The following is a 27,071-nucleotide window of genomic DNA, read 5'->3' as shown; positions in this document are numbered from 1 at the left end:
AGGACAATTTAGAGCTGATCTAATGAGCAGACACACATTTTTCAAGGTGTTTTGAGACCTGTGAACAGTAGTCACATGCACAAACAAGTAAGCTACCGATAGCACGATGTATAGCGTTCTACCCATGCAAATCACCACTGTCACGCTATGAAGTGTCTCAGGAAAGGGCTCTGTTTATCTTCCTGTTTTGGTTGTACATGTCAAGAGGCGTGAATAAAGCAAAAACAAGCTCCTCTGGCAGATATACAATCAGTGGCATTGTGGGAAAACCCTTGTTGCCTGCCTGAAATAGACCTGGAGCCTGAAAACCTTTGCACAAGCCAGAAGAGGACAACAAAACACTGGCATGCCATGACATCCTCCACCAGAAAGTGACGGAAACTGGCTGGAACGTTCTTAACCGTGAACCTCAAAGTCCTGGGCTTTATTTAGTGTGTGTTTTAAAACACATCAGATTGTAGGCGATGGGTGGATACAATCTGAGAAATAGCCAGGAAACCGTAGCATTGATAAGTATGTGTTAAAAATAACAAGACTGAGATTTTAGCTTCATTTTTAGTTTCAGATTTTAGTGATGATACTTTTATTCAGTTTGTATTAAACATAAACTAGATCTGTTTCTAATCTCTAAATACAGATACAGATACAGTTTCAGCTTTTCAGCTGTTTCATTTTGTCAGCAGCAACAAAGCAAACTGAGCTATGCTAACAGTTCACTTTTCTCTGTCAATAGCTTTCATTTTATAAACACTTGCCTTCTGCACAAAGTCAGTCAAATTCTCATGCTGTCTTTCTCTCTTTTGCACAGTCTGCATGTATTGTTGCTTACTCAGAGCTCAAACTAAGGACTTTGGCAGTTGGACCGGGAGGATAATTTGCTTCTGTGATGTCTATAAATGGAGATGGTATTTGATACTGTGCCTAAGGAAAAAAAAAACACTTAGTGCAACTAATTTTATGTCTTCAAGCCTCATTCCCTCTCCCTAAAATTCACATACAACGGAAGACACACATGTACACACAAAGAAACACGAGATCCCTCAGATTAGAATGGAATCAGACTAATTGCAAGCGCCTCTTCACAAGGACTGCCCCTTTGTTACTGTTGCTATGTCCGGCAAGCCATGGCGCAAGACAGAGCAGGTTACTTTAGGTATGAAACAAAGTCTCAGCTTTTAAGTGTTGTCATTTTTAAAAAACATTTAAATGATAAACCCAGTGGCTCTTTAATGAATTGTGATCATTGTAGCGCCTCAGTTGAAACAGCACGTTAACCGATCCTTTCACCCGCTTTACTAAATGGCAGATTCTGCCGGCGTTGTGATTGGTCAGAACGCCTGTCAATCAAACTCCCTGCGAGCTGTCTGAAACTAAAACCAAAAAAGCATATCTAACGAATTATGGCAACTAAATGGGAAAACAAATAAGAAAAATAAGTGACCTCCAGATGTGACACAATAACAAGCCCTAATGCAGTGACCTACTCTTTGTTCGACTCAGAATAAAGGCCAGAACACCTGATTTTCCTTCAATTGTTTGGTGTAATTGTTTATAGAGTGGATAGAGTGACTCAGTATCTGTTTCTGTCAGAATGAGGGGAAGCCTTTTCATCACATGACAAAGAGGTGGAAAAAGAGATGACCCTCAGTAATGATACAGTACAAAGAGGATATGACATAACATGAACAGATAAGGCGGTTTAAGGAATCTTTCCAAAATGTAAACAAATGTAATGAACAAAATTAAGTAAATGTGAATTAATGAACAGATGAACAACTTAATGGTGTTATTGTTAAAGGGATAGTTTACCCAAAAAATGAAAATTCTGTCATTAATTACTCACCCTCATGTCGTTCCAAACCTTTAAGACCTTTGTTCATTTTCAGAGCACAAATTAGGATATTTTGGATGAAACCCAAGAGATTTTTGACCCTGCATAGACAACAACGCAACTGACACGTTCAAGGCCCAGAAAGGTAGTAAGGACATTGTTAAAATAGTCCATGTGACATCAGTGGTTCAACTGTAATGTTATGAAGCAACGCAAATACTTTTTGTGCGCAAAGAAAATGCAAATAACAACTGGGTTGATGTCATTTGTGTTGCTTTTTCTTGGATTTCATCAAAAATATCTTAATTTGTGTTACGAAGATGAACGAAAGTCTTGCGGGTTTGGAATGACATGAGGGTGAGTAATTAATGACAGAATTTTCTTTTTTTGGGTGAACTATCCATTTAACCTAAACAATTGTTAACTGGAATAAAACTGAAATATAATAAAATATAAATATTAGATGAACAGAAATTACAAAGGTTCAACTGAAATTAATATAAAGCTAAATAGAAATATATTAAAAAAAAAACAGTAATTACAACTGAAAACTTCAAATATATTGGAAAAAGCTAATTCAAAATATTAATAAATGCTATGGTAATATATACAAAATATTAAAATAACACTGAAGCTAATGAATGAATGAATCAACTATACTGTGGTATAACTATATAGCATACTATACTCTCTTATGTGTCACAAAAGAAGTATCCAAATTAAATTTAGAAAATCTGTTCTCCTTGATATTTTCCAGCAGTTTGGCAGGACAATGATCACTAGTGATCTGCTAAATAACACAGGACAGGAACTACATTGTTTCTCTCAGCATCCTGCTAAATGAAGTCATACTAAAAACAAACCTCATCTTTATTAACTTAATATTAACTTAAAATCGTAATGTTTTCTTGTTTTGTGATCATTTAGATAACCAAATAGGAGCATGATTAAAGAAAGAAATGGATTTTGTTGCCATGGAAACTCGGCATACAAAAACACATCAAGCTCATCAATCCCACATGCTCACAAACGCATGTTCCTGTACATCCCTGCGCTGGAACAGGAAACATGGAACAATGAGAGGAACTGCCACTCAGTTTGCGAGGTAATCTAAAACGAGTGTCCGTCACATTCATTCATTCAATGCTAGAACTAATAAAAATAAAATAAAAATCAAGCTTAGATCTATGCAAAAATCTTGCAGTGATATGATCCCTCTAAATTGAAAGAGAAATTATTCATTTTGTTGTGTAAACAAATGCAATTTTACTAGTTCGAGGTGAAAATGACCCATAATTAGCATTCACTAGCCTAACAGTCTTAATGACTGAAATCTGCATCTGACCCTACATTTTCATGCCTACAGCTGGATAGACAATCATGTTTTTGATGTCATCTCTTACCTCTGAAAGTGATGCTAGCAAGTGGGTCGCTATGCCTCTCCCCTTTTTCTACATTTCTCAGGTTGGTCGCCCTCTGTAGCAAACACCTCAACATGCTGCCTTGATGCCCAAACTCTCCAACAAGAAGCAGGCCAAACTACCATCAGACCACAAAAGAAGAACAGATCCCAAGAGGACCCTCACAAAGGTTACTCTGAAGATAAAGACGTCTTGTGATCTTAAAGTCCAAAGATGAATGTGACGTCCAGAATGGAATGTATTGGGGGGTTGTATAAGCCCAGCACAATCCTGAAATCAGTTTCTGTTTGCGTCCTTGATAAGCCGTTCAAATTGATAAATCTGTTTCACAATCTTCCCTCACATGCGTACACAGAGACTGTCATGTAGGAACTTACGGAGGCAGACTTACTGTGGACCACACTCTCCAGTGACCCAGCCCATAACTCAAGAGGAAATTTAAACATTTCCTGCAGCTTGTTCTTCTCTTTTGACTCCTCATCCATCTTTTCTCTAAGTATCTCCATTAGAATATAAAAAATTAATGAATATGACATCTCTTTACGTTTACGTTAAAAACTTGTATAATGCAGTGGACGTTGCAAGAACAACATCTTGTAACAGATATTTTGGGATTTAAATCTCACCTTTAATTGCCTACATCAACACTAAAATCCACTCATTCACACACTTAAAAACATTAGTTATCGTACAGATTTGTTTTTTATATCAGTATACTGTACTACTGTCTGTCACTAGTATCAGTATACTGTACTAGTGTCTGTGGTCTCTGTGTAGGCTTGTTACTTGTTAGCTGACATTTTCAGGCAAGGAGCACCACCTACTGCCTGAATGCACATCTCCCTGACCTCTAAAGTTAATTTTGTTTTTATGTTACAACTACAGTTGAGGTCAAAAGTTTATATACACCTTGCAGAATCTGCAAAATGTTAATTATTTTACCAAAATTTGAGGGATCATACAAAATGCATATTTTTATTTAGTATTGACCTGAAAAAGATATTTAAAAAATACTGCATTAAAAAATGGTTTACATATAGTCCACAAGAGAAAATAATAGCTGAATTTATAAAAAAAAATGACCCCGTTCAAAGTTTACACACACTTGATTCTTAATACTGTGTTGTTACCTGAATGATTCACAGCCGTGTTTTCTTGTTTGTTTTTGTTTTGTTTGGTTTAGTGATTTTGTCCCTTGTTTGTCCTGAACAGTTAAACTGCCCGCTTTTCTTCAGAAAAATCCTTCAGGTCCCACAATTTCTTTGGTTTTTCAGCATTGTTGTGTATTTGAACCCTTTCCAACAATGACTGTATGGTTTTGAAATCCATCTTTTCACATCGAGAACAACTGAGGGACTCATATGCAACTATTACAGAAGGATCAAACACTCACTGATGCTTCAGAAGGAAAAAACATGCATTAAGAGCTGGGGGTGAAAACTTTTGGAATTTGAAGATCAGGGTAATTTTAACTTATTTTGTCTTCTGGGAAACATGCAAGTATCTTCTGTAGCTTCCAAAGGGCAGTACTAAATGAAAAAAAAAGATATTTAGACATCTTCATTCTGTTAAAGTTAACACCCCTGGTTCTTAATGCATTGTTTTTCCTTCTGAAGCATCAGTGAGTGTTTGAACCTTCTGTAGTAGTTTTATATGAGTTCCTCAGTTGTTCTCAATGTGAAAAGATGGATCTCAAAATCATACAGTCATTGTTAGAAAGGTTTCAAATACACAACAATGCTGAAAAACCAAAGAATTTGAGGGACCTGAAGGATTTTTCTGAAGAAAAGCAGGAAGTTTAACTGTTCAGGACAAACAAGGGACTCATGAACAACTATCACTAAACAAACAAAAAGAAAGCTGTGGATCATTCAGGTAACAACACAGTATTAGGAAATAGGTATATGTAAACATCTTTTATGTGAAATATCTTATTTAGGTCAGTACTAAATAAAAATTAACATGCATTTTGTATGATCCCTCTTATTTTGATAAAATAATTAAGATTTTGCAGATTCTGCAAGGTTTAAGTCAACTTTTGACCTTGATTGTATAAGCCGATTTAGCTGATAAGATACAACACTTTGGGACAAAATATTGAGCCTCCTAACCAGCCTGACACAGCAGCTGTGGCTCAATGGTCTGCGTTTGGAGCGAGACTCTTCAGTTTATTCACCAGCAGCAGATAGAAGGAATGTTCACATAAACGATGCAATCCTGCACTCTTGACCTTTGAGGTCGCATCATCCTTTTGTAAAAAAATCCTGACGTGGATTGAAATGAGATGATGTATAGTCAAATTTACACAGCAAATAAAGGCACATAAGTGCACATTTAACACATTTAGGTGTCCTTCCACAGACTGTTCAATGCTGCTAAAGGTAGCATAAATGCACTTACACCGCAATAAACAGATCTACTATATTTAAATGAAGCATTTTAGGCAAAGAAATACATGACTGTGTATTACAGACTATTGTGCGTTTTGTTAGATTTTCCAAAGCTTTAGCAATAAAAGACTGCAACAAAACAGTACAAAGCAACCCAGTAAACCTGAGAACACAAGACGCTCTCATAATAGTTTAAGTTATTCTAAAATGCAACACTGAATGGATGTAATGGAAGGTAGTGCTCTATTGTATTGATCTCATATCATGATTTACTGTAGCACTGTAATATAGCCAACTCTGCTTGTGTCTGGAATATGATTGCCTCATGACTACAGCAATGACAAGCCCTCCATTGAGCAAACAAACTGCATTCCCCAACAAACACAGACGGTTTCAACCCTGGGGGTGACAGTGCTCCTACGCATCTCTGTGGGGAAGAGAGAAAAACATTCTGCAAAATTCAGGTCAATGTACTCAAGTACTTGAATAGGAAAAAATAAATAAAACAGCTGTTTGAGCAACCAGGATCAGACATATACTACTTTCCCTTTCTCTTAAAGGGATAGTTCACCCATAAATGAAGATCACCCCATGATTTACTCACCCTCAAGCCATTTTAGGTGTATATGACTTTCTTCTTTCAGATGAATACAGTCGGACTTATAGTAAATAATGTCCTGACTCTTCCAAGCTTTATAATGGCAGTAAATAGCTCCTGAGATTCAGTAGTCCAAATTAAGTCAAATAAAGTGCATCCATCCATCATCCAAAATAGATGCACTTGTTTAAGAAAAATATATATTGAAGACTTTATAAACCGCAATCTCTAGCTTCCGTTAACTGTTGTACACGTTCACAAGAACGTGTTGTTCCAGTGGATGACGTAGGATGTAGGCGTAGCATAAGCTCCGGTGAGAAGTGATGAAAGCGGAAATGCAAAGAAGAGAGCAAAACAAAACGCCAGTCACAAATTAAAAGTACAAAATGTGGATTTGTAAAGATAAATGTTGAAGGACTTCGATATAAGCCAAGAGGAGACTAATTTTCCTTTGCTAAACAAAGAAAACTTTGCTTCCTTTGCTCCTGTAAACAAAACTTGGTTCTTGCAAGACTAGCATATTCTCACCGGATCTTACTTTACTCCTTTTCTACTTTTATATATTCTAAAATGTAATTTATTTCTGTGATGCGGTCTTCTTTTTAAAAATCTGTTTTTTGTCTTAATATTTAATAGTAAGAAAAGAATATTTAACACACTTGGTTTCTCAGGCAGAAACAACAGAATGCCTGGTTGACACAGAGGAGCCCTTCTTATACATCTCACATGAATTTTGGGTGCCTAAAAGCTTTGAATGTAAAGCAAACAAGAGATCCAGGCTGAACCAAACTGTGATGACATAGCATCTCTTAGAAACACAGGGCAGATCTGCAGCACTCGTTCACACACACATATTCCAAGTGCAACAGGACACCCATAAATATACACGAGAGAGAGAGAGACTGCAACTGCTTTTCCAATAATAGCCCGCTTGATGGAATGTGGAAAGTAGGAAGACTGACACAAGGCAGTGAGAGAATAGAATGAATGTGATTGTGCAGAAAAGAAAATGGCATTCTAGCAAATTCTCTACAACATACTCTACATAAAATTCCTTATGCATTCACCCTGGTCTGGCCCCTACCTTCATAAGTGACGGTGCAGTAGGCATCGCTAATGTCCTCATCATGCGTCAGCACATTCTGGGCGCATAGAATAAACACACGCAACATGGGTGACAGTGGTTATGGCAGGATCTGTCACTAGTAAGTCACAAAGCGCACTGTGGTCCTAGATAGAGATGGACCACTGGGGGCTGTGCCTGGATCCCAAATAAGTCCCAAAGAATCAGTCTGGTTTTCACTCCAAAACTAGAAAAATAAAAGAGATGACAGGAAGAAGAGAGTCAAGAGGAGTAGAAAGAAAAATAAAAAAAGCTTTGCCACAGACTGCGCATAGGGCAGCAGTCTGATGGGACTATAGCTGGTGTGGTCGCTGCCCAACTTCCTGGCAGCCTGCACACACACGCATACTGAGCTGGCTCTAAAGCCCCTGACTCATGTACACACTGCCCTTTCAATCACAGACTGCAGCTCCTCTTAAAGGGACAGGAGACTCTTGTTCAGCACCTGTTAAAGCAACCATGACTCACAGATTTTGGGAAGTTCACTCCTGCTGCTATCTATGTCTATGGCAAAAAAGTAAGGAAGATTTAGGTACAGCTGGCATTGTACAACACTGGATAGATGTATGAAAGAGGTATAGATCAGAGATTTGGAAAAGAGACCCTTTCTCATAACACTTCTAAGAATAAGATTCAAACCGAAAATAATCAAATTAAACACACCTAAACTCAAAACCATCCTCATTATTTATGTAGTCTACTTTATGACCTTATTAAAGGAGAAGATCACTTCCAAAACAAAAACATACAGATAATGTACTCACCCTGATGTCATACAAGATGTCGTCAAGAAATTCTGTTTCTTGAAGAAAACATTTCAAAATTTTTCTCCATATACAGGGGTTGGACAATGAAACTGAAACACTGGCCAATATAGTGTTGGAGGTTTCATGGCTATATTTATGCAGCCTGGTGGCCAGTCTTTACTGATCGCACATTCCACCAATAAGAGCAGAGTGTGAAGGTTGACTTTGTGCACCCAATAGCTCAAACATTGTACCCTGAAGGTGGTGCCGTGTATTAGGATGATAATGCACCAATACACACAGCAAGACTAGTGACAAGAGTGATTGAATGAACATGAAAGTAAAGTTAAACATCTCCCATGGCCTGCACAGTCACCAGATCTGAATATTATTGAGCCACTTTGGGGTGTTTTGGAGGAGCGAGTCAGGAAATGTTTTCATACACCAACATCACATAGTGACCTGGCCACTGTTCTGCGAAAGGAATGGCTCAAAATCCTTCTGGCTACTGTGCAGGACTTGTATTTGTAATTCCCAAGATGAAATAATGCTGTATTGGCTGCAAAAGGAGGCCAAACGGCATACTAATTGTGGTCTAAACCCAGGTGTTTCAGTTTCACTGTCCAACCCCTGTAGTTGACTTCTATGGTGCCCGCGAGTTTAAACTTCCAAAATGCAGTTTCAATGCAGCTTCAAAGGGCTCTAGGAAGAAGGGTCTTATCTAACGAAAAAAAAAAAGACTATTTATATACTTTTTAACTTCAAATTGTCGTCTTGTCTAGCTTTGTGTGTACTCTGTGCATTCCAGTTCAACACAGTTAGGGTAGGTCGAAAAACTCTCATCTCATTTTCTCCTACATCGCTGCAGAAGTTCCGACCCAGTGTTTACAAAGTGAACGTGCAAAGAAGATCAAATGGCTTTTATACAAAATAAAAATAATAAAAACAAAGAAAAACTGTTTTTCGACCTACCCTAACTGTATTGACCCGGATTACACAGAGTGGGCATCGCAGAGAATAGACAAGATGAGCGTTTGAGGTTAAAAAGTGTATAAATTTAACTTTTTTTAAAAAAAAATAACTAATCGTTTCACTAGATAAGACCCTTCTTCCTCAGCTGGGAGCCCTTTGAAGCTGGATTGAAACTGTATTTTGGGAGTTTAAACTCACAAGAGAAAAATTCTGGATTTCTTTATGACTGAAGAAAGACAGACATGAACATTTTGGATGACAAGGGGGTGAGTAAATTATACATTTTTGTTCTGGAAGTTAACTACTCCTTTAGGAATGTGTGGTTCCAATTTAAAAAAAAATTAATTTGAGTATATTAACATTCCTCTTCATGAATCCATTATTTCTAAAACAATGATACATTAATATTCTCAGTTGTCAAGTAGTTTAGCATTCACTTTTTCAAATTTTATTGATAGTAAACTGATGATTCTGCTAGATGACCATCCTGCAACTCTGGAACACAAAGCATATGGTCACCTCAAAACACATGGTACTGAAATGATTTCATTTCAATTCATTTCTTATTTTATCATTAACATTGATTCAAAATTGGAGAGTAAACAAAGAGGACAGTTCAATAAATGGAAATCTGCACTCACCTGTCACAGAACGTGGTTGTAACAACAGCGCACGATGAAGGAGTAAACTTCATCAACACACATATTCCATTCAAATAACATCAATCCAGGACAAAGACTAAGGGAGAACTGAGGATTTATAAGCAAGAACCAAAAAAAGGGAACTAATGAGATGATTAATACAAGACAGTTGAACACAATGAAGGTGATCAAATAAGAATTAGAACAGGAACCAAACCAAATAAGGACAAATAGGAACATATACTTGACAGCACCTTTAAAGAAACGAAACTTAACTGGGGTGCGGCCTAAATACTTGAAATAGCCTATAAAGTTTGAAGACAGGAACTACTACTGTACAGTAACCCCACCTTACTTACACAGCGTCTGTCATAAATGGCAACAAGATTTGAACATATTTTTAGTTATTTAAACTTAACATTTTTATTTTTATTTTTGTTAAAGAGCATTGTAATTTAGCAGAACACCTAAAACAAACTATATGGACATTATTTGTATATAATCAGTCACACAAGGTTATCCTGTCATATTGCCTAATAATGTTCCCAATATGAAAAATATAAATAACAATAAAAGGATATATATATTGGTCCAGTCTCAAACTATTCTTAAAGAGCGACAACCTAATTATAGTCATTAAAAACAAAACTTAGCAAACTAGAAAGTGTGTTAGCAGTATTGTGTAAGATTTTACAGTGAAGTGAAACTGAAACAAACCTCACTTCATCATAAAACCTGGTCCTGAATAAATAAGGTGCTCAAATCTGCTGTGCTGTATTTTTCTCCTGAGCCAGAGACAACATCAATAGGCAGGTGAGATTTCATATACTAAATCTTAAAGTAATGTATTGTAAAGTAATTAACTAAAATTAATAAATGCTATAAAAGTATTGTTAATTCATGTTAACTAATGTACTTAACTAATGTTAACTAATGAACCTTATTGTAAAGTGTTACCAGTTAGACTATATAGATCTTAGAAAGAACAGACAAAAAACTATGCTATAGAATATAGGCTATTGTTAGAACAATTTTTAATTAAATAATACTGAGCATGTGACATTTCACATGTAAATCAATCATGTAAATGCATTATTTTTCATAGAATTACAGAATTATTTCATAGTGTTACTACTGATAATCAAAAAGATTATTTATTTTTCAATGGTATTTTATATGTAAATCAAATTAGATTGATGCTGAAGATTGTGTGAAGAATTGCAAAATCATACTGTAAATATTTTTACATAAGCACTGTGTTAGTGCTTAAACTATTTGTTAGTTATGCTGCCTAAATGGCAACACAGCCAGTGCTCACTGCCTGAAAATAAAGTTTTAGATCGCAACGTAATGTTATTTCTGTTAAAAACTTTCCTTCTTGTTATACAACATATTGCATTTCGATCACTTCTATGCAGAGCCTCATGGTGTCCCTGTTTCTCCACTTACAGTCATGACTTCCTTCAGTTGCCATGTATGTCTGTTGGTGCTCAATGACCCAATCACCACTTCATGTGGACACAACTTTTGTAACACCTGTATCGAGGCATGCTGGGAGAGTGGACAGCTCTATCTATGCCCTCTCTGTAAGGAAGAAGAAAATGCAAAGAAAATGCAAAACCAAACAAAAACTTTTCATCACATTTTATGTAATGTCTGCTCTGAAAAAAAGGAAAGGGCAGTAAAATCTTGTTTGCAGTGTGTAACATCTTTCTGTGAGACTCACCTCGACCATCACAAAACTGCACCGAAGCTCATAAAGCACAAACTGATTGGCCCCGTGGACAACCTAGAAGATTATATCTGCGGGAAACATGATAAACCACTGGAAATGTTCTGCAGAGATGATCAGACCTCTCTGTGTCTGTTTTGCACTGAAACAGATCATAAGGTTCATAACGCGGTTCCTATTGAGGAAGAGAGTGGTCACAAGAGGGTAAGACAAGAGACATGAGAGGTCAGAAGATATTTTAGTATATTTATTCAGCTCACTTAATGGAACCGTTCACACAAAATTAATTAACTTATCTCCATGTCATTCCTACAACTTCTGTGAAACAAAGAACAGCTCTTTTTCAATATGTCCATATGACTCTCTTTCTAAAAGAATTAACAGTTCACAATTTAAAGGAGAAGTCCACTTCCAAAACAAAGATTCATATATAATGTACTCACCCCCTTGTCATCCAAGATGTTCATATCTTTTTTTTCTTCAGTCGTAAAGAAATTATGTTTTTTTTGAGGAAAGCATGTCAGCATTTTTCTCCATATAATGGATTGATATGGTGCCCCGATTTTGAACTTCCAAAATGCAGTTTACAACTGAAGAAAGAAAGATATGAACATCTTGGATGACAAGAGGGTGAGTACATTATATGTGAATCTTTGTTATGGAAGTGGACTCCTTCAAGTTACTGGCTGATAATTTTCATTGACGCGAAGCACTAAAATAAACAACATAAACTGCACATTAAACCATTTACATTTTGGTTTATTTTTTACAAAATGATACACACACAACAGTATGAGTGTATGTATAAATGATGACAATTAGACAATGATGACAAAGGTTAGGAAGATCTATTCCTTTAAAATTGAATTGCCAACATACGAACTGAATAATGTAATTTAACTGGTGAAATCCACCAAAATGACTGCAAGAATATTTTTAATATTGTAAGAGAGCATGTTCACTTGATGTATTTGCTTTAAAAAATATTGCTTTCTGTCCTCAGCTTCAACTAGAAAAAACACATGAAGAAATAAAGGTTATGATCCAGGACAGATGTAAGAAGATCGAGGAGATTAAAAACTTAGCAAAGTCCAACAAGGTGTGTTGTTAGTGACAACTCGACAATTATCTACTTAATTATCTTTAAACACAATCATCTATTGCATGGGTGTCAAACTCCGGTCCTGGAGGGCGCAGGCCTGCAGAGTTTAGATGCAACCCTAATTAAACACACATGATCCAACTAATTAAGTCCTTCAGGCTTAATTGAAAATTGCATTGTATGTGTGTTGGAGCAGGGTTGGACCAAAACTCTGCAGGGCTGCGGTCCTCCAGGAACTGAGTTTGACACCCCTGATCTATTGTACAGAGCTGGTGGAAAGAAGGTTTTGGAATATGACTTTGATTCAGTGTCTGTTATTCTTCTCAACTAGAGCACCAGTGAGAGAAATAAAGCAAATAAAGTTCAGCTGTTCACTGATCTGATCCGCTCCATTGAGAGATGTCAGTCTGAGCTGCTGGAGGTGATAGAGCAGAAGCAGAAAGCAGCAGAGAATCAGGCTGAAGAGCTAATTAAAGAGCTGGAGCAGGAAATTACTGAGCTTGAAAGGAGAGACAGCGAGCTGGAGAAGCTCTCACAAACTGAGGATCACCTGCACCTCCTACAGGTCAGTGTCTCTCTTACTGAGAGGGTGCTCGCACCTAACCACACCTTAACCTTACCTCTTACCCTATCCTAAACATAACTCCACCCATTAGTTCACACAGAGGTGGAGCTGGACATCAAAAGAGGGGGAGCTGGAGGCCATTCGGCTCTGCAGTGAGCAGCACTTGGCTCTTACTGCTCACATCTCAGGACAACACTCCTTATTCTTAAGTATTTCTCTGTTCTCCTACATTAGGTCTACTCATCTGTGTGCAGCCCCCCAGAAGTCAAGACCTGGACAAACATCAACATTAACACTGATCTACCCAACACAGAAACTCTGGAGAAAGCTCTTACTCGCTTCAAGGAAAAAGTCAACAATGAACTGGAAAAAATCCATGAGATCAGTAAGCAGTATAGAAGTGTATATATATATATAAACTAGAGCTTAACTTAATTAGTTATGAAAAAATAACGCGATTAAAATATTTTAACGCAGTTAACGCACTTGTTAATTGTTAACGTTAATTTGTGATTAATTAGATTAATTAACTGACAGCCCTAATATAAACTGAAGTATACATTTTCTAGGCAAAAATGTCAAGTTTTTCAGGATATTTTATCTACGACAGTAATTTAAAGGGATGGTTCACCCAAAAACGAACATTTTATCAACACTTTTTGTTACTCCAAACCTGTATCCATTTTTCCCAAAATTTCCATCTGTTAAACACAAAAAAAGATATTTTGAAGAATGTTGGTTACCAACAGCTCTTTGGTTTATTTACCTGAGAACTGAGGTTGAATGCACAGTTTTTACTACCAGCAACATTTGTAAATTGCAGCTGTCTAAATACAGTTTTCTGCTCAGTTCTTGATCCCGTGATTAAATAAGGCTTGCATAAGTTATGCTGTATGCTGCATAGGTAAACACTTAAGTGAATTTTCACATTTACTTTCACAGCTCAGCCTTCTGTTGTTCAAGGACTGAACTTCATTCCACCAACATCACAACCTTTAGCCAATAGCATATTCATATATGGCAGCACTAGCACAGATTCTGCTTCCTCCCTTCCTTCACTGGTACCTAAACATTCTTCAGATATGGAGAAAATGGATGCATCTAGTACTTTGAGAACACAGCAGGGCACAAGCAATGATCAGACAGAGGGCAAAATCTACTTTACCCTGGGTAAAACAGACTGCGGCACTCGCTCAAAGAAGAAAGCAGAGAATATTACTAAGCAACTGAAGGTCTCATGGTTCGGTCTGGGGCTAAGTAAAATACAGCAATGTTACACAGGTAAGATAAATATGATTAATATTAACCTGATCTTAAGGGCTGCTTCTTATGCATTCATCAATTTACTTGTGTTTCACTTGCAGTGTATGTAATTTTGGATCCTAACACAGCTCATCCTAAGCTCAGGTTGTCTAAAGACAGGAAACAAGTGAGTCACTGTGGACTCTGGAGTGATGTTCCCAATAACCCTGAGAGATTTGACTCCTCTCTTTGCGTCCTGGGAATGGATGGCTTTTCCTGTGGGAGATTTTACTTTGAGGTCCAAGTTGGTGATAAGACTGATTGGGATTTGGGTATGGCTCAAAAGTCCATCAAAAGAAAGAGGAGAATAACAGTGTGCCCAGAGAAAGGATTTTGGTGTATTTGGCTAAGAAATGGGAGTGAATATGTGGCTAATGAATCTCGTCCTGTTCCTCTTTCTCTAAAAGACAAGCCCCAGAAAGTGGGGGTGTTTGTGGATTATGAGGAGGGGCTGGTCTCCTTCTACAATGTGGAGACCAAGGCTCTTATCTACTCCTTCACTGGTCAGTCTTTCTCTGAGAAAATATATCCTTTTTTCAGCCCTTGCAACAGAAGAGGGGGTATTAACTCAAAGCCTCTGATTATCCATACTGTTAGTTAGCCTAATTACAATCGAGTCTATGGTCTTTTAAATAAATAATTAATGCAATAGCATATATTGCTTAGTGGACATATACACCCTAAGATTGAACTTAGGACTTAAAGTGTTCGATTTCTTAAAAAAAAAAATAATAGGTGATCATATTAGCTGGATAAGTGTTTTTGTTGTCATTTGTTTGCTAGGTAAATGTGAGTCTCAGTGAAGTATATCTAAAGTCTTGTTTCTTACTCTTACACTGAAATTTCAGGGAATAGCAAGTATGTATCGCTGCAGTTCAGAGTAATAGGTGTTTGTTATATCACAATCTACTTGCATAGACAAAATATGAATAATTTTCTTGCTGATTGTACGTTGTAAATTGAATGAATTTCCTCTTTTTCTATATTTGTATTTATTTATTTTTGGAAAGTAAATAAATTGCTTATTGAATGCATATGTGTGTTTGCTAATTAACAGAACTGTACTAAGTAGCTCTAATTAATTTAGAAGCGTCAATCTACTTTTTAATAATTCTGTTGGTAATTGATCAGTGCTTGCAGTAATTTTCCATATCTTTTTCTCCTTCTTAGGCGAAACATTAAGTTTACATACACTTGATCTATGATTTTTTATTTATTTATTTATTTTGTGATGGTTGTTAACGAGTCTCTTGTTTGTAATAAACAGTTAAACTCAAACACAACTATTAAAGGGGTCATCGGATGCCCATTTTCCACAAGTTGATATGATTCTTTAGGGTCTTAATGAAAAGTCTATAATATACTTTGGTTAGAAATTCTCAATGGTTGTGTAAAACAGCATCCTTTTTTACCTTGTCAAAATGAGCTCTGCAAAAATCATCTCATTCTAAGGGGTTGTTCCTTTAAATGCAAATGAGCTCTGCAAATGAAACATCCCTGCTCCCGCATCGAAACAATGGAGGTCGATGATGAACAGCATGAGGATGTCCAGTTTTTCTTATTTTGTTGAAACATTATTTTTTTCCATTTAGTACTGCCCTTCAGAAGCAACAGAAGATACTTGCATGTTTACCAGAAGACAAATTAAGTACAATTTACCTTGATCTTTAAATTCAAAAAGTTTTCACCCCCGGCTCACATCAGTGAATGCTTGAACCTTTTTTAATAGTTGCGTTCGAGTCGCTCAATTGTCCTCATTGTGAAAAAATGGATCTCAAAATCATACAGTCACTGCTGGAAAGGGGTTAAAATATGCAAAAGATGCTGGAAAACTGGAGAATCTGCAGGAGCTGGATGATTTTTCTGAAGAACAGTGCTCAGTTTAACTTTTCAGAACAAACAAGGGACTCATGAACAACGATCACAAAACAAAAAACAAAAAAAAAACAGATCATCCAGGTAACCACACACAGTATTATTAATTTTAATGATTTCAGCTATTTTTTTGTCTTGTGGACTATATGTAAACATATTTTATGTAAAACATCCTACTCAGGAAAGTACTAAATAAAAAATAACATGCATTTTATATGATCTCTCTTATTCTGTTAAAATTATTCACATTTTCACAGATTCTGGAAGGGTTTCCCAAACTTTCGCATACCATTGTAGATATAGACAGACAGACATATAGATAATATATCGTTGGTCAGAACAGTCTGAAGGTCTGACCCAAGTTTGGTGGTTGTACTTTGAAAGCTCTAGGATGAGTTAGAGTCAGAAATTTTAGTCTCAGAATAATAATAAGGAGGAGCAGAAGTAGCTTGAATAACAGGGGTGATACTAGGAGTGGTGACTATACACACCTCTTGTTTATGTCTCTTTCTGCTCATTTGTAAGCTAATAGCATATGCTTTTACACAGAACAGGCCGCCTTTGCAACCAATTGTAAAGACCTTTCAACACACCCATTTCTACAACCTGCAGGTATCCCTGAAAAAAAAAATACAGTGACCTCAAAATAATTTTCCACTGACAATATGTCAGCAATCATGTTCTGTCATTTATGATTAACCTACCTTTAAAGTAAAGACATGGTCTTTTTTATCCACAACATTCTGTGACAGTTCACGACAGTGATTTAAAATAGCCACGCAAACACTTCCAATTGTAGATCAAGAGTTTGACTCATGACTAAAGCCTCCAGTACCTTCAGCGTGTTTAGAAAGACACAACAAAAGAGTAGTTAAAGGTATATTGACATTTGGGCTACTAGCCTATGGAGTAATGCTTACAGTGGATTTAGGCCACACCTTTACAATAAAGTAAAAATGAAACTACACCACCTTATATCCTTATCTTTGCAGAACAGGTTCTTCAATCTTTGGCTTTGAAAAACAGAGACAATCAGTTCTGCTGTGCATTTTGTCCTGAAAGTCTGAGGCAAAACTAATAGACAGGTGAGAGGAATGATTTTTCATTCGAGAAAGTGTGCACTACTGCAGTGTTTAGAATTATGTTGTTGTTATCTGTTGGTAGATACACAAATTTTACTGAAACTCATTTAGAAGTAATTCTGAATAGTATATAGCGTAATGCAGTATGGTGTATTATTAAATTAGGATATTATGTAATGCATATCCTACAAAACAAGACTCATAGCCAAAGGCATGATAAAATGTGATAAAAGTGAAACTGAAATGAATTGCTTTGTCTGGGGAAAATAACATCTTTACAATAGAATCTTGAATGAAAGTGACAGGAGAAAGTATTTTAAAGGGGTGATGAACTGATAAACCAAAATTGCCTTGATCTTTTGACATATCAAGAGGTCATTGTACTATAAAAACATCCTGTAAGTTTCGAACTCAAAGCTTTGTCATTAGTCTAAAATCAGCTTATATTAAAGGCATTCTGCCAAAACGACAGATTTTGGAATGTTCCCATGTGTGATGTAATAGGTAGATTAAGTGGTGCCTCTACAGAAGATCAACATCGCTGGCTATTTAACCCTGCCACCGATCTGTGCACGTCGTGTTTACGAGAGAGACAAATGCAGGTTCATGCAGAAACCAAACAATAAAGATGGCTCTAAAAACAAGACGCTCTACAGTGCCAATTTATTTGCATTGCCTTCCTTCTAACCACAACATTAGGAAAGAGTGGATTAACCTTATTTTTAAAGGAGTAGTTCACTTTCAGAACAAAAATTTACAGATAATGCACTTATCCCCTGGTCATCCAAGATGTTCATGTCTTTCTTTCTTCAATCGTAAAGAAATTGTTTTTTGAGGAAAACATTTCAGGATGCCCCAGAGTTTAAACTTCTAAATAGCAGTTTAAATGCTACGCTCGCTCCCTTATCTCAGGAAACCGATGTTACATCAGTAACCGAAGTGACACAAGTTGATGTGGGATTTTCAAAAAGATTGAAACTAAAAGACGATGTTGTGCTGCCTATTTTGGATCTGACAGTGATGTTGCAACAAAAGTGTGAGTAACTGTTTTCATTACGTGGTCACTATTGCTTTGTCTCTTCTTACAGATAGTTTGATATGTACTCAGTTATTTACATGTTTTAAACCTAAATCACAGCGGCATCCATCTATAAGGAATGAATGTACACTGTTAGCCAATCATAGTAGTGGGCATTTACTTCTGAGTCTGCAATCCACCACGCCTTTTCAAACAAAGCGTTTTGATGAGGGGATAAAAGCAGGACAGAAAATAGGCTTCAAATAATCACTTCTAAATTATATTTTTTGATGTAAAAATCTTGATAACATTATAAGTGGACCTACAAAATAAAACATAACCAAGGCAGTTCATGACCCCTTTAAAAGAAAAGTACACACTTTTAAAACAGATCATGTGACTTGCAAATCAAATTACACTGAACAACCTGATGTTGTCACTATTTCTTCACTAACTGCCTTGACTTCCTGTAGAAGTTGACAAGCCACTTCAGTGCCATATCAGGAGGTGTGCACCGACCCAGTCATCACTTCATGTAGACAAAGTTTCTGTAGTGCCTATACTAAAACGGCCTCTTCAGATTCATTAGAGATGGCTGATCACACAAAGATGCAAGAAAGCCTAAACAAATCTAATGTTCTCTGTGACGTCTGCCATGGAAATCAAAAACTCAGTGCAGTAAAATCATGCTTGCAGTGTATAACATCTTTCTGTGAGACTCACTTGGAAAATCACAAAACAGCAGCAAGGCTCATAAAGCACAAACTGATCAACGCTGTGGACAACCTGGAAGATTATGTCTGTACTAAACATGAAAAACCGCTGGAGCTATTCTGCCGAGATGACAGGTCATTTCTCTGTCTGATCTGCATTGAAATAGGACACAAAACTCACAACACTGTTCCTATAGAACAAGAAAGTGAAGATCGGAGGGTGAGGAATACATACACACAAATATCCGAGGACATTTAAGCACATAAAATTTGCGTAAATCAAACCAAATTAAATCTACAAAACCAATAAATAAAGATTTTTTCTACTTTTCATCCTCAGGCTCAGGTGGAAAAGACACAAGCGGAAGTTAAGATGATAATACAGGATAGAATGAAGAAGACTGAGGAAATAAAAAGCTCAGTAAAAACCAACGAGGTGCACTTTCAGTGATTCAAAGCCATAAAAACTACTCACCTTGTGTTATAGAATACTTAATCTTAACTCTAATGTTTTTCCTGACCTCACCAGAACAACAGTGTCAAAATTCTCACTGGTCTGATCCACTGCATTGAGAGATGTCAGTCTGAGCTGTTGGAGGTGATGGAGCAGAAGCAGAAAATAGCAGAAAAGCAGGCTGAAGAGCTGATTAAAGAGGTGGAGCAGGAAATCACTGAACTCAAGAGGAGAGACACTGAGCTGGAGCAGCTCAAACACACTGAGGATCACCTGCACCTCCTACAGGCCAGTGTTCTTTACTCACCAATACCTCTTAGAATTCTTTAATCAGATCAAAACGCACATTTAGGGATCTCCTCTGTCTTGCAATACTGCAGACGTTTTCAACTGTGTGCGGCCCTCCACAAGTCAAGTCCTGCAGCAGCAACATTACTGTTATGAACATAGATCTGAACACAGAAACCTTGAACAAAGCTCTCCAGAGCCTTCAAGAAAACATCCAAATGGAACTGAAGAAATTCTTTGAAATCAGTAAGTATTAATAAATTATTAAAGGAGAAGTCCACTTCCAGAACAAATAAGTACAGATAATTTACTCACCCCCTTGTTCATGTCTTTCTTTCTTCAGTCGATAAGAAATTATGTTTCTTGAGGAAAACATTCCCGAATTTTTCTTCATATAGTGGATTTCAATGGTGCTCCCAAGTTTGAACTTCCAAAATGCAGTTTAAATGCAGCTTCAAATAGCTCTTAACAATCCCAGCCGAGGAAGAAGGGTCTTATCTAGCGATGTTTGAAACAAATTGACAATTTATTTACTTTTTAACCTCAAACGCTCGTCTTGTCTCGTCTCGTCTCTGCGATGCGCATGCGTAGTCTGTGTAATCTGGGTCAATACTGCTAGGGTGGGTCGAAAAACTCCTGTCTCGTTTTTGGGAGTTTTTCAACACAACCTAACTGTATTTACCATATTGAACCTGAAAAAACAGTGTTCATGCAGACTTACACAAAACATGTGTTTGAGGTTAAAAAGTATATTAATTGTACATTTGTTTCGAAAATGACCAATCGTTTTGCTAGATAAGACCCTTCTTCCTCAGGTGGGATCGTTTAGAGCCATTTGAAGCTGAATTTAAACTGCATTTTGGAAGTTCAAACTTGGGGGCACCATTGAAGTCCACTATATGGATAAAAATTTGGGAATGTTTTCCTCAAGAAACATAATTTCTTATCGACTGAAGAAAGAAAGACATGAACATCTTGGATGACAAGGGGGTGAGTACTTTATCTGTAAATTTCTGTTCTGGAAATGGACTTCTCCTTTCAGAAATGTAGAAATATTTATTATGAATGCATTTATTATGAAAAGTTACTTTGACTGTCCAATGAGAAAATTGGGATTTTATGGGGATTTCCCATGATAAAGCTGGTCAGTGCATTTGTTGGTTGTGTCTTACAGTGTGTTGTTGAAAGTTCTCTTTCCCTTTCAGTATAAATTCTTTGCTACTGACTCACTCAAAGACTCTTGTTAAAGGAGTAGTTCACTTCCAGAACAAAAATGTACAGATAACGTACTCACCCCCTTGTCATCCAAGATTTTCATGTCTTTCTTTCTTCAGTCGTAAAGAAATTATGTTTTTTTGAGGAAAACATTTCAGGATTTCTCTCCATATTGTGGACTTCTATGGTGCCCCCAAATTTGAACTTCCAAAATGCAGTTCAAATGCAGCTTCAAAGGGCTCTAAAAAATCCCAGCCTAGGAGGAAGGGTCTTATCTAGCTCTTATCTTATTCTTGTCTTTCCCTGCAATGGAGTCGAAACAATGGCGGTCGGAGTCAAACTGTTCACAGCTCAATCAGGGCGGCTTGTTGTTTACTCGTACTCACTCTCGACCTTTGTCTCTTCTTGCTTTCCTCTCGTCCCTTCTCCTTTGGCTGAGTTCAGATCTGTCTGTGTCTTAGCCTGGCTGGTTGTGTTTTAACACGGCAGGTAGCATGTAATGCTACTTCAACCTTTGCCTCCATGTCCTAGACAAAAAAAAAACATAACTGAAAACATTCTGGGATGTTAAAAGAACAGTTATCGATTTGTGATTATCATTAAGAGATTTATGAGCTGAATGGTATGAAGTATTGTTTTCTCCAGCGCTTTGGGAAGTGTGGAACACTTTGCATGTGTGTCCCCCTCCCATTAAAGCTGACTGTCTCTTATTTTGGTGTCGAATCTTGTCTCTTTTCTTCTTGTTTTCTAGCGGCTGCCTATTATCCTGCTACACAGCAGTACCCAACATCAGTGTCTGCCACGCCTGTCATGATGAACCCTGCTCAGCAGCAACCACCTCCACCTCCACAGCAAGCTCCACCTCAGCAGTCAGGACCAGTCAAACAAAGAGAGCGCAAACAGGTGGGTGGGAACAGCATTTGGTGTGTTTTTATTTTGAACGATTTCTTTGTGACTTACTAGTTGGTTTCCTCACAGATCAGAATACTTGACCCCAACCAGGGTGGGCGTGACATCACAGAAGAGATCATGTTTGGTAGAAGAATGACCTCCACACCCACTTCTCTACAGGTTTGATGATAGCCTCATGCGTTTATAATGACATGAGTAAGGCAAATAGACATGCTACTTTTAACGGATTGTTGTTTTTACTCAGACTGCTGGTCCAGAGGTGGAAGGTCCTGTCCAGACCAGTGGTGAAAGCGTTCCACCAGTTGCTGCCATGATTAGAGCTGGTGAGTGGGCTTTCTTGAAACAGATTTTTGACGTGGTGTCCGTGACGTCACCCGTAGGTTTCTGAAGAGCATTTTTGAAGCTCATAGTGGGCGGGAGCCGGCCGTTGCCATCTTGGAATCGCGTCATTGCACGTCACTCCCAGATAATCGAAAATGGGCAAAGAGGTGGGACGTGGGTGGAGCTGGTTGCTGAAACCACGCCAGCCTAGCGCTATGGTGGTGACAGCAGCGACAATCCACCTGTCACTCAAGTGGCCACTCCCCAAATTATGCAGAACTTTAAGGCTTAATGTAATTTAAACAGATGAGTTATAAAACAATTCACCCCCCTCACATGACATGAAGGGCGAAATTAGCTATATAGACCAAAACCGCTTTTTGTACCAGGCTGTAAACATATTTTTTTCTGCTGTAAAGTTGGGCATTTTAACATGGGGAGTCAATGGGATTGACTCCCTTTTGTAGCCAGTCTCTAGCATCCAGTCGATGAATTGCAGTTTTAGTCACTTCCGTGTTGGCTTCAAGAGGGAGACCGGGAGGTTGCCGCTTGGTTCCCATCATCCTGCAAAATGTGGAAATAATCAGGGAGTTTCAAAAGTGATTTGCATGGCTCAAATTGTCAATGGAAAAAAGTTTTCATGGCACCAAATGTATGTACTGTAGTCAACATTTGAAGTGGATCAAAACCTTTCATCAAAGTTGTCCTAAAATCAAAACAATACCTCTTCTTATCGTAGGACAACTTTGATGAACTTTTTTGATTCACTTCAAATGTTGACTACCGTATATGTATCTATGTATGTATGTGTATATATACTCTGTTCTTCCACTAGTTTATGTTTCTGTTAACAGCAAATCACTTTTTTCATAGTCCTCTGTCCACACAGACCTTCAGTTATTCAAAAGTCTTTTGCATCAGATTGTGGAAGTACAGATTCTGTTCCCTCTCATCATTTACTGGTGTCTGAAGGTTCCTCAGTGATGGAGAAAAAAGATGTATCTGCTACCCTGAGCACACAGCAGGGCATCCTGACAGAAGTTTCAAATACTAGAGCAAGGAATGTTCAGACAGAAGACAAAATCTACTTCAACAAGAGCAGCACTGCCTCACCAAAAAGAGTGGAAAAGAACAATAAAAAAGGTTTTGGCACTGGTAAGACAGATATAGGACTGGGGTTGGTTTTGTGCTTTTTTTGTGCTGACATAAAACATTGCCTTAAAGTAATTAAAGTAATTGAAGTTTTGAAATCTAGAACTTTGCTAAGCTGTGTAAATTGATTAATTTAAATTAATTTGTTAAGTAAAACTGATTTGAGTTCATTATCATATGCCTTCAAATCTGTTCAGTCTTCCAGCCTTTAGTTGATGATGAAGGTTAATAGCAGTGTATACTAACATTCAGTATCTCTCCATCAGCAGATCTGAGTACACTAAAGAGACTTTACACAGGTAACGTTCACATGGTTATGATTAACATAAGCTCAGATTCCTCTCAGATGGAGTCTTTAAATTGGCTGTTTGTATTGTATTTGTCACTGTGCATGTGTTTCTTTTGCAGTGAATGTGATTTTGGATCCTAAAACAGCTTACCCTAAACTCATCCTGTCTAAAGATGGAAAACAAGTGAAGCATAGTGGATCCTGGAGAGATGTTCCCAATAACCCTGAGAGATTTGACTCCTCTGCTTGCGTCCTGGGAAGGGATGGCTTTTCCGGTGGGAAATTTTATTATGAGGTTGAAGTTGGTGAAAAAACTGAATGGGATTTAGGTGTGGCTAGAGAGTCCATTGACAGAAAGGGGAAAGTAACTGTGTGCCCAGAGAATGGGTTTTGGTGTATTTGGCTAAGAAATGGGGATGAATATGTCGCTAATGAATCTTGTCCTGTTCCTCTTTCCCTAAAAGATAAACCCCAGAAGGTGGGGGTGTTTGTGGATTATGAGGAGGGACTGGTCTCTTTCTACAATGTAGGGACCAAGGCTCTTATCTACTCCTTCACTGGTCAGGCTTTCACTGAGAAAATCTACCCATTTTTCAGCCCTTGCAACAAGCGAGGAGATGTGAACACAAAGCCTCTGATTATCTACTAGTTAGTTAGTCTACTACTAGTTAAAAAGTTAATAATTCTCTAACCTTCCTCAGAGAGTGCAGATTGCAATATCCACATATGTGAATGTTTGATAGATTAGGCTTACTATACGTGTTTTATGTTACACAGTATAGTTCTGTGGTAGCATAACTATTAATAAATTATTACATACAGTACTTTTACAGAACAGATGTTTTATGAAATGCACTAAATTAATATGGGGATTTATTGTGATGTTTATTGTGATTTAGATGTGGCTGATGTTCTGTCACTTACTACACCCTGATCATTTAACGCACCTGGCACACAGAACTGATACAAAACAAAACAGTAGTTTCTTGTCATTCAGTAGAGCAAAGCTCACAAGTAATACTTTGCTTAAATAAACAGTGCTCAAAAAGTTTTTTAAACACATGCAACCTTTAGACATCATTATGACACCAACTAGGTTTATCAAAAGCACATGATTAACTTGTTTTGAGACTTAAAGGAGAAGTTCACTTCCAGAACAAAAATGTGCAGATAATGTACTCACCCCCTTGTCATCCCGGATGTTGGTGCCTTTCTTTTTTCAGTCATAAAGAAATTATGTTTCTTGAGGCAAACATTCCAGAATATTTCCCCATATAGTTGACTTCTATGGTGCCCATGAGTCTGAAATCCCAAAATCAATGCCATTTCAATGCAGCTTCAAAGGGCTCTAAATTATCCCAGTGAGGAAGAAGGGTCTTATCTAGCGAAACGACTGGTTATTATACCAAAAAAAAAAGAAAAAAAAGTACAATTTATATACTTTTTCACCCTAAATGCTTGTCTTGTCTAGCTCTGCGATGCGCATGTGCATGCAAACTCTGTGTAATCCTGGTCAATACAGTTAGGGTAGGTCGAAAAACTTCCATCTCATTTTCTACTCCAACTTTACAATCATCCTACATCTCTGCAGAAGTACCGACCCAGTGTTTACAAAGTGAACGTGCTAAGGAGGGTTAAACACAAAAAATGAGAAAATGTGAGTTTCTCGATGTACCTTAACTGTATTGACCCGGATTACACAGACTACGCATGTGCATCGCACAGCTAGACAAGATGAGCATTTGAGGTTAAAAAGTATATAAACTGTACTTTTTTTCTTCGGCTGGGATCATTTAGAGCCCTTTGAAGCTGCATTTAAACTGCATTTGGAAGTTCAAACTCACAGGCACCATAAGTCCGCTATATGGACAACATTCCTAAAATGTTTTCCTATGACTGAGAAAAGAAAGATGTGAACATCTTGGATGACAAGGCGGTGAGTAAATTATCTGTAAATTTTGTTATGGAAGTGAACTTCACCTTTACAGTATGACACTTATGGGTTTCTCAAGTAGATTTTAATGTAAACATCATTTGGGAATAGTGTATGTAAATATAAAAAGTAAGCAAAATTTAAATATTTAACAATTATTAATCCTTTTAACAAAACATCAATCTTTAGGACACTTCATTTCAAATGAGGTACTCAAACAAACAAGTAAATAAGTAGCCTATGTAAGCTACTCAGTATGTATCTAAGTAAGAAAGTATGTTATTTATCCACCAAAGCTGCAATGCAAATACACACACCATCTCAAATAAAACCAGTTCAAAGCTGTATAATGGGACATGTACATGTAGACGCTGGTTGTTAGTGAACCACTGAACACGAAATATTTAGATTTGCTTAGGCAAATATTACCTTACCTCGGCTAGGTAGTCTTCACTGGGTTGAGCTGACTTTCTGTGCACTGCCGTCTGTCGTTTCGGAGAATAGTGCCCGAATTACGTGTTGGCAAATAGTAGTGTTTTGCATATGGAGCCACGCAACATGAAATGTCGAAAAAGTTGATATCATGGCCACGACTTATTAATTCGTTCTCTCGATTTGTTTTATATAAACAGCTACTGCCTTGAAAAGTAGTCTTGAGGTAAAGTCAAAGGCGAGTGATATTTAATCGTGGTCCTGGGGACCCAGTAGCACCTGCTCATTTTGTATTATATCTAACAATCCCAGTTAGGTTCACAAACACTTCTTTAAACGTGTTGGTTATATATGGTCATGTGTATTAATAAAGAAGACAACACAGAATGTACAGTAGGATTACCTTTAATCGTTTAATAGTTGACCTTTAATAGTTCACATAAACGCTTACAAGCTTTACAGTTGTATTTCGGATTATTTACCATCAACTTCCTTTACAATCTTATTTCACAAACAAGCCACTAGATGGTGGACTACTACTGTGTAAACTGTTTATCGCGCTTGTAAAAACCTGTGCTGTGATTAAATGAAATAAATAAAATGAAATGAAAAATAAACTCCCTGCACAAAGGACCTTTCTTGTAATTCGGAGAACGTCGGAACAACCGCTTATTAAGAAGATTAATATTTATCATCCATATGACTATATATCTTTTAAATTGTTTTAAAACAGTAAGCTAGTCCGAATAATGTGCAAGAAATAACATGATATTTCTATATAGTCACACATGATGACTCAAGCTGACTCTAACAGTGGATTTGTGACATTATATAAGAAGCAATTAATTAACAGTAGTTCTTGAATTCCACGAATACAGGAGCATTTTTAATTACTCGTAAACAGCCCTGTTTCATTCCTCTCAACACCTTGTACGACTACAGAATGTTAGAACATCCCATCACA

At 37.2% G+C, this 27,071-nt stretch overlaps 3 protein-coding genes across 14 annotated transcripts in view; 2 read left to right on the top strand and 1 right to left on the bottom strand.

Moving 5' to 3' along the window:
- The window catches only part of dysf (dysferlin, limb girdle muscular dystrophy 2B (autosomal recessive)), a 108,573-nt gene extending 97,273 nt beyond the window's left edge, over positions 1–11,300 (bottom strand). For 7 of the 11 annotated variants that reach the window (XM_051114079.1, XM_051114081.1, XM_051114086.1 and 4 more), the window contains exon 1: positions 3,235–3,649. In XM_051114079.1, the coding sequence (XP_050970036.1) occupies positions 3,235–3,328 (94 nt within the window). In that variant the 5' untranslated portion in view covers positions 3,329–3,649. Of the gene's footprint in view, positions 1–3,234; positions 3,650–7,324; positions 7,551–9,722; positions 9,831–11,171 lie in introns of those variants that run through there. The other 4 variants (XM_051114083.1, XM_051114087.1, XM_051114089.1 and 1 more) reach the window with 1 other exon arrangement.
- Positions 10,424–15,102, top strand: LOC127167829 (nuclear factor 7, ovary). The gene is made up of 7 exons (XM_051114104.1): positions 10,424–10,535; positions 11,174–11,658; positions 12,458–12,553; positions 12,888–13,121; positions 13,356–13,506; positions 14,064–14,402; positions 14,486–15,102. The coding sequence occupies exons 2-7, from the start codon at positions 11,176–11,178 to the stop codon at positions 15,022–15,024; spliced, it is 1,842 nt and encodes a 613-aa protein (XP_050970061.1). The 5' UTR covers positions 10,424–10,535; positions 11,174–11,175; the 3' UTR covers positions 15,025–15,102.
- A 2,109-nt stretch (positions 15,103–17,211) lies between these two features.
- On the top strand, positions 17,212–25,030 carry LOC127167828 (E3 ubiquitin/ISG15 ligase TRIM25-like). Of its 2 annotated transcripts, none has more exons than XM_051114103.1 (11): positions 17,212–17,383; positions 18,872–19,331; positions 19,452–19,547; positions 19,641–19,853; positions 19,946–20,099; positions 21,820–21,971; positions 22,047–22,139; positions 22,225–22,303; positions 23,274–23,456; positions 23,723–23,752; positions 23,862–25,030. In XM_051114103.1, exons 2-11 carry the CDS (start codon positions 18,990–18,992, stop codon positions 24,389–24,391), a joined length of 1,872 nt encoding a protein of 623 aa, XP_050970060.1. In that variant the 5' UTR covers positions 17,212–17,383; positions 18,872–18,989; the 3' UTR covers positions 24,392–25,030. The 2 variants fall into 2 exon arrangements, with proteins under 2 accessions (XP_050970060.1, XP_050970059.1); XM_051114102.1 differs by having other exon boundaries at positions 23,720–23,752.
- Positions 25,031–27,071: the final 2,041 nt, after the last annotated feature.

The sequence above is a fragment of the Labeo rohita genome, chromosome 7, assembly GCF_022985175.1.
Source record: "Labeo rohita strain BAU-BD-2019 chromosome 7, IGBB_LRoh.1.0, whole genome shotgun sequence".
Taxonomy (NCBI): domain Eukaryota; kingdom Metazoa; phylum Chordata; class Actinopteri; order Cypriniformes; family Cyprinidae; genus Labeo; species Labeo rohita.
Note: the sequence above shows the minus strand (reverse complement) of the source record. Positions and strands in the feature narration are given on the sequence as shown.

Bases quoted from the DNA above. Each gene is read 5' to 3' on its own strand.
- LOC127167829 (XM_051114104.1), top strand. From the start codon at position 11,176: ATGACTTCCTTCAGTTGCCATGTATGTCTGTTGGTGCTCAATGACCCA. The intron at 11,659-12,457 runs GTAAGACAAGAG...TTCTGTCCTCAG, and splicing joins AAGAGAGTGGTCACAAGAGG to CTTCAACTAGAAAAAACACA. The intron at 12,554-12,887 runs GTGTGTTGTTAG...CTTCTCAACTAG, and splicing joins ACTTAGCAAAGTCCAACAAG to AGCACCAGTGAGAGAAATAA.
- LOC127167828 (XM_051114102.1), top strand. From the start codon at position 18,990: ATGGCTGATCACACAAAGATGCAAGAAAGCCTAAACAAATCTAATGTT. The intron at 22,140-22,224 runs GTTTGATGATAG...GTTTTTACTCAG, and splicing joins CCACACCCACTTCTCTACAG to ACTGCTGGTCCAGAGGTGGA. The intron at 22,304-23,273 runs GTGAGTGGGCTT...TGGTGTCTGAAG, and splicing joins TGCTGCCATGATTAGAGCTG to GTTCCTCAGTGATGGAGAAA.